General features: G+C 42.7%; 1 protein-coding gene across 1 annotated transcript in view; it reads left to right on the top strand.

Moving 5' to 3' along the window:
* IQCK (IQ motif containing K) overlaps window positions 1-11405 on the top strand; it is a gene marked incomplete at its 5' end in the record, with an annotated part of 124315 nt that overhangs the window by 2117 nt on the left and 110793 nt on the right. Inside the window, 3 exons of the mRNA XM_082857769.1 lie at window positions 7795-7859; window positions 9900-10029; window positions 10954-11051. Of these exons, the coding sequence (XP_082713895.1) occupies window positions 7795-7859; window positions 9900-10029; window positions 10954-11051 (293 nt within the window). The remainder of the gene's footprint in view (window positions 1-7794; window positions 7860-9899; window positions 10030-10953; window positions 11052-11405) is intronic.

Here is an 11405-nt window from a genome sequence, read left to right as displayed (position 1 = left end):
CAACTGTCTGAAACAGCGCTGTCCAATAGAACTTTCAAATATGGTAGCCACTAGCCACATATGGGTATTGAGCACTTGAAATGTGATTAATGCAATTTTATAACTGAATTTTTTGTTTTACTTCTAATAAGTTCTAATAAACTTACACAGCTACATGTGGCTAGTGACCACTGTATTGGACAGTGCAGGTCAGTAAATGTTTGTTGAATGGAGGAGAGACTGAATGTACCAGTATATGGAACTAGGTAGAGGGAGAGAGAACCGTGAGTTGAGAGAAGTGGAAAATACAAAGGAAGAAGAGAATAATGGACTCAGAGTTGATAGATGCCCTGGAAGGCCATCTATTTCAACTCCTACCCAGTGCTTGAATTCCTTCTCCTGTATTGCATTATACCTAGAAAAACCTTTTTCATCTTGAATGTTCTCCTTGTAACTTCTACCCTTTGCTCCTTACCCTCCTGGTGCTATGATCCAAGTTGCTAGTCACTCTACCATTATGAAAACACCCAAATAGAAGGTTGTTATTGTGGCTGTCTTTTCCCCAGAGCTTTCACTTCTCCAGGCCAAACAGCTCTTCATAATACAATTGACTAGTAGTGTTTTGTCGAGGAAGCTGCTCAACCTCATCTCTAAGAGGGGATAATCCTTGTACCTACCTCACAGGGCTGTTGTGAGGCTGGAATAAGATAATGTATGCAAAGGTGCTTGCACAGAGCCTGGCATTTAGAAAGTGCTCAATAAATGTTCGTTATTGTTGACAAAGAAACATGCTTTGCCTTTGTTTTAGAATCATGGAGTTTATTTTTCTCAAACAGGCCTGTAGGGAGAAAGCAAAGACAAAGGGTTTTGTTGCTCTGAAAAGCAAGTGAATTGATGCCACTTACAAAGTGATAGAGTTACAAAATGAAGTTAATGATGTCAGAGATGGTGAATTTATACACACAGGCGCTGTAATGATTATTATAACCTGGATGATAGACCCAGTTTCTTAAAACAAACATTCTAACAAATGCAGTTTTCTATAACAAACGTAGTAAATTCAGTTTCTCACAGAAACATGAAAAACAGGCTTTGTAATAATCCTGTGTTTGAGGTTAAGTATTATATTCTTTTAGGATATTTCCATTTAAAAAGCAAATTATCACAGCAAACAGACCTATCAGAAACTCAATTTCAGGAAAATGAGATACAGAATAGATATTATTAAGACCTTTATTCTGCCTGGCTAGTGCTGTGTGTGTGTGTGTGTGTGTGTGTGTGTGTGTGTGTGTGTGCGCGCGCGCGCGAGTATGATGACTTACTTGTGAATGTTCTTCAGTTTTCTCATCTTTCCAGTGATAACTAACCTAGGGCTTTTTATTCTCAAAAGCACCTGTATTAGTATCAATAAACGTCTTTCCTGCCAAGGCTCTAATTAAGTCTTGTAGTTGCTTATGACAATGATTTTTAACTATGGTTTTAACCAGGACTGATTCAAAGTATTTGGAGCTTACAGTCTTTTATCCTGATATTGCTGCTATTACTGCCATCGGCATCCTTATTATTGCCGTTGGTTCATCACTCCAAACACTAGTCTCTGGCATCAGCGCTCAGTGCTGTTGTGAAGTCAGGTCCCTTCTTCCCACCTGCCAGATAACAACATGGTCCAGTTCTGAGTCAATGCTTGTTCCCCCAGCACAGCAGCTGAGCACAGCTGGAGAAAAGTGACACCAGGTGGCTCTCAGCAGTGCTTATCGGTCAACATCCATAAGTGCCTTCTCCCTTTGCCTGCTTCTACTAGTCCCAAGTTTTTACTCCACTCCTCTGACTTGGCGTGATACCACTTGGCAGATGGAGGAGGCATTCACTGAGAATAGTCAGGCGATCAAGAGTGGGGAGGGAATCCTCCAGCTTCCTGATACCAGCAAACATATTTGCATCTGCTCATATGGAAGAAGTATTTATCCCGCTACCCGCACAGCTCAGCCCTGCATCTGTGCTTTGGTGCCGTCCTCTCGCTATACCAGGATCCTGCTCTATAACTCACCTCTCCAACATCTTTAACTTCTCTACTGGCTTTTCCCTCTAAGCATCCTCTAGTCAGTCATCTTGGGGAAAACCTCTCCCTTGACCCCTGTCATCTAGCTCTTGTCTATCCCTCGTACCCTCTCTAGCCAAGCTTCTGGAAAGAACTCGTGTTCGCACCACTGTCATTCCCATTCCCTTATCAACCCATGACCTCCTACTTCATGGCTCCAGTGAAATCATTCTCATGCATGAATCATCATATCTACCAGTGCTGGGAGTTATTTTAACTGCTAGACCAGGCATGACCCCAGGCACTGTTCTAAACACCAACAATTACTCTCCCTACATTCATTCTACAATTCCTATAGATCCTACCGGCTCAACGTCTCCTGTAACCCCCAACTCCTCAGCCCCTAGTTCTCATGGCCCTAACCACTCCCTGTTTGGATTGCTGCTGTAGCTTTTTAGTTGGGGAAGGCTTCCTTCCAGACTGTCTTCTACAGGAACCTCTCTCAAATTCAAATCTGATCACATCATGCCATGACCTACAATGATTTTTACAGCTTTCATGGTAAACATAAACTTCTTAGCTTAACACCTAAGCCCTTTAATGATTTGGTCTCTGTCTCCTTTTTTTAGATTCATCGCCTACCATTTGTCCAAATCATCCTAATGGCTAACATTTATTGAGCTGCCCTTTATGTGCCAGGCACTGTGCTAGGTGCTTGCTTTTCTTCTTGTTTAAACCTCTCAGTAACTTGGTGGTTTAAACAGATAAGGAAATTGAGGCATAGAGAGCTTTGGAAACTTGTCCAAAGTAAGTGGTAGAACCGGACTGCAACTCGTGTGTGACACTCAAGTTCAAGCCCTTAAGCGACATAGCAGTGTGCCTAAAGTGTAGACCTGGAGCTCCCACATCACAATATCCCAGATACTTGCTAAAGTGCAGATTCCTGTGGTGTGATGATTCACCCCACTCCTTGGGGGTGAGTCCCTAAGCTCTGCATTTTAAGTACACTCTCTAGGCAAGGGACAAGGCATAGTATCACTGTCCTGTGCTGTGTACCTTTAACCATAAGAACCTATTCCTCCAGCACACCACACTGTTCCATTCCTCCGCACCTTTGCACAAGCTTTGCCTCTTACTGGAACATCTCTGCCTTCTCATCTTCATCTTTCAAGACTCAGCCCAAGTGGCCCCTCTTCTGGAAAGCCTTCTGTTATTCTTCACGCTGATTTTGAAGCCCCTCCTTGGTGCTTCCTGAGTGCAGCCCTCTATGGCATCACTTTCACATCTTATAACCACTGGCTCTTCCTGTCCATCCCCTCACCAGGACACAAGCTCTTCTGCCTTCTTCATCTGTCCCCCCAGCACCTTGTACATCCCCTTGCCGTAGTATATGCTGGCTAAGTGTTCGTTAGATTCACTTCCAGCCTCCATCTTCCTGGTTCATCCCTTTCCAATAGGCCACTGTTGGTGAACACTGCATTTTAATTGCTGTTTCATTTAGGAACATGTTCAGCTGCAAATCACAGAAAACCCAACTAACAGTGGCCTGAGCAATAAAGACATTTCATCACCTCACGTGCCTGGAGCATGGCGGCGGGGAGGTTCCAATTTGAGCACAAGGGCTCTGTTCCCCCAACAGGGTTATAGGTTCTTTCTGCTCTGCCTCTTACATAATGTTGCCTTTGTTGTATAAAATGAACAACTATGTTTACTTGTTCTTAGATTAATGTTCGTTTAAAATGCATATAACATTAAATTCCCCTAACCAATTACAGGTTCTCCCTGCTACCCAAAAGTAGAGAGTTCCTGTGAAAACTTTCATAAGCCAAAATGGCATAAAGCAAAGAAACGATTACCTTAGGACACATCTTGCTAAAGGATGCACAGAATAAATCGAGAAAAAGTACAGATGTTCACAGACAGTTCAAAACTGTGGTGGCGTGATGCTGAGGTGCTGAGTGTAGTTCCAGGGGAAGGAGCTTGGCAGTGCCACTCCACTGCTCGGAATACACACTTCCTCTGTAACAGTTTGCTGCAAAAAAAACGCTGATCGCTCTTTTCACTTTTCACCTTTTCTGTTAAAGCAAAAATGCCCTTTGGATTTCTCTTGGTTAGCGAAAACAGGTACTATTATAGGTCTTTTGTAAAAGTGAAGTGCGAAAAGCAAACTTTCGAAAAGTGGGGGACACCTGGAATCCAGTTTACAAGCTTAGGTAACGAAAAGATTGTAAACCTTTGGAAATTTAATATACCTGATTTTCTTAAGAATTTCTAGTGCCAAACCAGCAAATTTTTCTTCAGTACTCTTTACAAACTTAATAAATTCATGCAAAATTATATGGCTTTCAATGTAAAAAGCATCAGTCTGTCATCAATTATATGTTTTAAATTGAAATCGCAAGGTGACAGTGACAAATTCTCAAATATGCCAGATTCTCTTAAATCTTCCAGAGGCTTGAAATAAAAAGCACATCAGATTGTGCTGAGGCAAATGTGTTTCCCATGCTTCCACATAATCGTGTAACTGTACATCTTTTGTGGTTGCAGGATGAAAAAGTGTATATTTTCCATCAAATTTCCCATTGGGAAAAATATAAATGGCAAATAAATCATAATTAAAGAAATCTAAATAAAAGTAAAGTATCATTTTAAATATGTATGAGATCAGTTATACCATAGAGAAACAGGCAGACTTACTATTAGGAGTGTGAATTATTATAAACCTTTTGGAGGAAAATTTGGCTATTTGGCCCAAATTTTAAATTTTTTTTTTCTTTGAAAGAACAATTCCACATCTAAGAGTTAATCCTACAAAAGTACCTCCTTTCTGATCAATGATGTATGTATAAAGATGCTTACAACAGCGTTGTTTGTAATCATGAAAAATTGGAAGCAACCTAAAAGCCCACTAAGAGTACACTGGTTAAATAAATGAAGCACATCATATAGTAGCAGCATTGAACGAGCTCCATGATTCAGCACCTAGAATGGATTCTGGCATATAGTGGACTCTCAATAAATATGGATGAATGAGTTGATAAAGAGTCAAAAGTAACTTGCTGTAGTGTTTGTTTTGTTCATTCATTCATTACTTCATTCATTCAGCTTCTGACTTCCCTAGCGGTCCAAGCGTGATTGAGACTCCACACTTCCAATGCAGGGGACGTGGGTTTGATCCCTGGTCGGGCAACTAAGATCCCACATGCTGTGCAGCCAAAAAATTTAAATTAAAAAAAAAAAAAGTACATTCATTCAGCTCCATATTCTTTGGGAATGTGATGGTGAGCACAAACAGACCCAGGTACATCCACATCCCACCCCCCCAAAAAAACACAGTCTTTTAGAAGAGATACTCATTAATTTTTACAAATTTCAAATAAGGGTAAGACTTAATATGAGTTATGCAGAATAAGGACACAGTGTTATCAAGTTCTATGCTTGGGTGATTTGAGCTGGTCTTGGAGAACTAAAGTGAAGGAATGTATTTGTGAATTATATACAAATGTTAGTAAATGCACTGAAAAAGTTTTGGTTGAATCTATGCCAGTTCCAGCAATGGTTATGGGTTGTAATGGGATTAGGTATGACTTAGATTCTACATAAGCCATCTCCGTATTATTTGGAATTTTTCTCATAATAAGCATGTATTGCTTTTGTAATCAAAGCTATAAATGTATATGTATCTTAAATCCAAACGAATAGTTTTCACACTGTGTTGGTGATTCTCAGTGTGTTGGGGGAAGAAGGTGAATTTACATTTTTGCTTGAGAGGAAAGAATAAAGTGGTAGAGCTAGAGTTGCTGTGGTGGGCAGAATTCTCAGATGGCCCCCAAGATTCCTGCCGCTAGTGCACATAGCTCCCAGTTATCCAATCAGAAACTAATTTAGGCACTGCTGTCAAAGGATTTTTCAGATGTAATTAAAGTGTGTAATCAGATGACTTTATTATTTTTTTTCTAATTGAATCTGTAGGTTTTTTGTTTATTTGTTTTGTTTTTTGGCCACACTGCACAGCTTGTGCGATCTTAATTCCCCGACCAGGGACCAAACCCAGGACCCCAGCATTGGAAGCTCACAGTCCTAACCACTGGACTACCAGGGAATTCCCTCAATTGACTTTAAATTAAGAAGATTATTGTAGGTGGGGCTGACCTAATCAGGTGAGCCCTTAAACGAAGTCAGACAGGTTCAAGCAGAAGAGACTATTGTTGCTTTGAAGTAGCAAATATCCAAGAGTGAGCTGCCTGGACCTGAGGGCGGCCAGCCTCTTGGTGCTGAGAGCAGTCCCCATAACAACCCAAAAGAAAATGTGGACTTCAGAGCTACCTCCACAAGAAACTGAATCGCACCAACAATCAGTGAACTTGGAAGAGGACCTCAGCCGTCAGATGAGATCACAGCCATGGCCAACACGATTTCAGCCTGATGAGACCCTGACCCATACCCAGACTCCTGACCCTTGGGAATTGTGAGATAATAAATTTGTGTTAAGTTGCTAAGTTTGTGATAATTTGTTACGTAGCACTAGAAACCTATTCTAGCTAGTATTGGGAATCAAAATTGCTTAAAACCTGCATCCTGACATACTAGTCCCCAACCTGATACCTAGGAATTGAAAAAAAAGTTGAGAATTGCTCTACCACCTGATAAGGAATGAGGTAATGGAATAAAACTTGCCTCCAGTACAAATGCATCAACCCCATCTCACCCAGAAACTTTGTTTTCCCTCATCACTGCAAAGCAACTATACAATTGCCTTTGAAACATTGACCTTTCCGGAAATATTTTTACCAGTCTTTCTCTTAGGGGTGTAACCAATATAGTCATGGGCATTTTCTTTCTGTCTCTCAGCAATAGTTGTTGTTACGCTGTAGAACTTATGTGGAATATTCTTTGCATTAAGCTCCCCAGCAGGTTGACAGTGATCAGTCTTGAAACCTGGCAATTGTTCTACAACTCACTGCATGTTAGAATCAGCTGGAGGACTTAAAATATTGATTCCCAGCCTCTTGCCCCAGACCTATTGAATCAAAATTTCTGGGGTCGGGCCAAGACATTAGCATTTTCAAAAATCTCCCGGGTAATTATAATGTACAGCCAAGATGGAAACTTACTGGAGCTTACAGTAGAACCTCTCCAATTTTAATTGCATGCAGGTTACCTGGGGGTCTCGTTAAAATGCAGATTCAGATTCAGCAGATCTGGGGTGGGGCTTGAGATGTTGCATTTCTAACTCCCCAGGGATGCCGATGCTGCTGGTCCGTGGGCAATGCTTCGACTAGCAAGGGTTTATGGGATTGCTTTTCCAGCCGTATACCCCAATGTGGCAGCCTTAACTTCACGCCCATCCCCACGTCTGCCTGAGATGGCTCATCTTGCCTCTGTCTCTTTTATTCTGCCCCCCTATACATAACATTCTCCTCTTCTTTTTCTCCCCTCTCCTTCCTGTATGCTATTGGTGTCTTCCCTTAGCCACCCTCCTCATTTTCTTCCTCTTTTTATCCCTTGTAGTTATAATTTGGTGGGCAAGATCTAAATCTACCTTCTTGGGAAGAGTCTCAAACTCTTACATAAAGCCTGGAGTCTTTCATGCAAGAGAAGAATCATCTCTTACCCATTTTAAATAAACACCCTGTAATGGCCAATTGTTTTTTCATTTTTGAAAACCACCAACCAAAATAAAATTTAAGGAGATTTTATTCAGAGGAAAGGGAATTATCCACAAGCTGTAATGAAGTATGGAATTGAGGGTTTTTTTTCTCCCCCACTCCCTTCAGAGTATGAAGCTGAGCTGCCTCCCTTTCCAGAAGGATATAAAGCCAAACAAGAAGCTGTTGTTACTGTGAGTATCACCCGGGCCCCAACCTAACTGAAAGGTTCTGACACGAAAACAGCACTGATGACTGGTGAGCATCAGACACTGTCATGAATCAGGGAGGGGGAAAGGAAAGGCACTGGAACCAGAACCAGAACCAGGGCCAGTCATACCTCTGCTGCTAATGATGTGACTTAAAGGACATCACACAACCACTTTGAGCCTCAGTTTCTGCATCTGTTAAATGGAGCAGATAATCCTTGACTAACTCACAGGGCCTTTGTAGGGCTCAAATGAGATCCTAGATGAGGAAGGCCTTTGCAGTGGATTCAACATCATGTCCACGTTGGGGACAGTTTTGCAGATGGAGCAGATTTCTTTTTGCATAGCTGGGTGGGCTAAGACTGTACTAAGGAAGGAGAGAGGGCCAAGGACAAGGCAGCCAGGAAGGGAGGCCCTAAGGCAGTATGCTTGGAGTAAAATAGGGACTTAATGGAGTTTAAAATAAAAAGGTAAGGCTCTGAGAAATGAAGGGACTTGAGCAGGGTCACAGGGATGAGACAAAAACCTAAGTCACTAGACTTCAATATGTCACTGCAGCTGCCTCCATTAGAGATTCTGTGTCTAAGAACTTCCTTGGCTTGTGATTGTTCCTTTTTCATAGCATCCTGTTCTTGCTTTATGAATGCAATGCTTTCTCAAATTTCTCTGCAGATACTAATTACAGTTCTCTCCCCTGAATTATTTTTGCTTCTTCAGGGTCAGTTGTTCTTTATAGATCTTGATCTTTGTCTTTTATACTGTTTATGTTCTTCATCTATGTAGAAAGTTTTGATTATTTATTCAAAATTTAAAATGCAAGCCTGAGTGGATATTTCTACATAGTTGGTATAGTTTTCTTCTACTGTCATACATGTTGGTTTGTTTTCTGGATGGGTCTCTTCCATGAATAGAAACACTGACTGGGAGCTCATGGGGAGTGATTGTCCACTGGAGGACTTTTCTTCAGGGTCAGCAGACAGGGACTCCCTATTTTGGGACTGGGCTGGGAGCCTCCACATCAATGTTGAGGTTTTTTTTTTCTCTTGACTGCCAAAATGGCACCCTGCGTAGTTCTACTCCTTCCCAGGCTGTTTGTTTAATTTGTTTACAGAAGATTCATTGGAAAGGAGGGAGAGCAGGTTATAAAAGGCTGCTGTGAATGCCAAAGGGGGCAGAAGCAGGAGGAGGGAGGATGGGGCAGCAGGCCACGGGGTCTCCAGCCAGATTTTCACTTAACCTCTCCCGTGTATTGTTTCCTTTCTCATTCCCACACTGTGAGGAACTGAACCTCTGAAGCCCTTTGGAATTCTGGTGGGAACGTGGACTCTCGTCTTCTGGGGGCAGTTTCCTCCTGTGGATTCTGACCTGCCACTCCTCCTCTCATCTGACAACAGGCTTTATTCTGTTTCTTTTGTAAATTTATTTATTTATTTATTTTTGGCTGCATTGGGTCTTCGTTGCTGTGCCCAGGCTTTCTCTAGTTGCGGCAAGCGGTGTCTACTCTTTGCTGTGGTGCGCGGGCTTCTCATTGCGGTGGCTTCTCTTGTTGCGGAGGACGGGCTCTAGGCATGCGGGCTTCAGTAGTTGTGGCACACGGGCTCAGTAGTTGTGGCACGTGGGCTCAGTAGTTGTGGCTGGCAGGCTCTAGAGCACAGGCTCAGTAGTTGTGGCGCATGGACTTAGTTGATCCGTGGCATGTGGGATCTTCCTGGACCAGGGCTCGAGCCCATGTCCCCTGCATTGGCAGGTGGATTCTTAACCGCTGCGCCACCAGGGAAGCCCTATTCTGTTTCTTTTGGAAATGTCTGGAGATCTCTCATCCATTGACAGCCCTCCCAGTCTTTGTTATGGGTTTATTTCTTGGTTGTCCTTTATAGGTGTCTTGGGAGAGAAGAGAAAGATTTGTGCTCAGTATGCCCCCTTGAACCTAAAGTCTGACACAGACTTTTATTTTTGTTATATTATAAAAGAAAATACAATGATTTAAACTACATGAATTGATTTCCCTCCCCACCGCCACCCCAGGCGTCACCATCAGATGAAAGGGTTCTCTACGGCTTCAACACGGAACACCTTTACCCAGCTGCTCCTTTAGCCGTGGTCCCACAAGTATCCTGTCCTCAAGTTAAACGGGAAACAATCGACCCAGAAACATGTACGTAAGGAAGTGCAATCTCAGCTCTATAGTTCAGGACTTGTGACATTGCAGAACCATGGGGTGGGGACAGGGTGGACAGATAGACCTCAGGGAGACCACGTAATAAGAAAGAATGTGTTCTTGTTTAATTTTTATTTTTAAGAGAAGTAGCCTTTATTCCACTGATGTATCTTTTTCTTGAATTTTATTTTATTTATTTTTTTATACAGCAGGTTCCTATTAGTTATCTATTTTATACATACTAGTGTATATATGTCAATCCCAATCTCCCACTTCATCCCACCCGCCCTCCCGCTTTCCCCCCTCGGGGTCCACTGATGTATCTTTAAGGTTGAAAAGGAAGAAAGACACTTAAGTTCTTAAGTTCTTAAGTTCTACATTACATACAAAGGGGGAAAATGTAAAGAGTAAAAGAAAATGTCATGCTGTCTTGCTTTGTGTGTGGAAGCCAGAGATGCAGGCGTCCTCATCTTCCTCCCTGAGTCCCTGTTCCTCGCCCTCCCTGGTGCCAGGCCCTCTCCCGCTGGTTTGTTCTGCTCCCTCCACTAGTGGGCTTTGGGCTTTGGTAACCACTGTTACTGTGCCCTTAGGTCCTTGTACCCCCGCCCCGTTCCCCTCTGACCTCAGTTCCTACCACACTCCCCTTGCGTATTTCCCTCCAGCTACACCGGCCTCCTGGCTGTGCCTGTGGCCCTGGCCCCGTGTGGGACCCCGTCTACAGCCCCACCAGACTACAGAGGCTCAGAGGGATATTTTAAGTTTCGTCGGTAATCAGCCCAACTCAGCAGTCTAGAGTAAAATATAACATTTATGGTCATGTTGATTAATGGAGAATACCTTTTTTTGTTCAGAAGCAAATGTTTCTCCCAAATTAACTTGAGCCATTTTGGATTTTTGGTGGGAATTTTTTGTTTGTTTTAGGTTCCCCTAAAGAATATTTGGAAACATTCATCTTTCCAGTTCTGCTTCCTGGAATGGCTAGCCTGCTTCACCAAGCAAAGAAAGAAAAATGTTTTGAGGTCAGTTGTTTTGTTTCTTTATTTCTAAATGCTCAATAATGCATTTTTATCAGGTGGTAGCTCATTATCTTAGTACCGTCAAGTGACTGTTTTCAAAATGATCCCTTTGGGAGGGAAAGCCTTGTTTCAGTCGCTTATCCAACTCCGGCCGGGACATCTAGTTGTGCACACACACGCACTGCCATCTGTCTGGCCGCCTGGCTCTGGGGAGGTTTTCTGCCTCGCTTGGCCTCCCTGCCTGCCCTTCTCCTGGGCAATTGGCATCTGCCAGGTTTCTTGGGTCTTCCTGCTCCCGTTATGACATGCACAGATTATAGCTCTCCTGCCCTCTTATCCAGCTCCGGATCGACCATC

This window comes from Leucopleurus acutus (assembly GCF_964270905.1).
Source record: "Leucopleurus acutus genome assembly, chromosome: 16".
In the NCBI taxonomy this organism is placed as follows: Eukaryota; Metazoa; Chordata; class Mammalia; order Artiodactyla; family Delphinidae; genus Leucopleurus; species Leucopleurus acutus.
The sequence above is the reverse complement of the archived record's forward strand: the minus strand, read 5'-3'. Positions and strand labels throughout refer to the sequence as shown.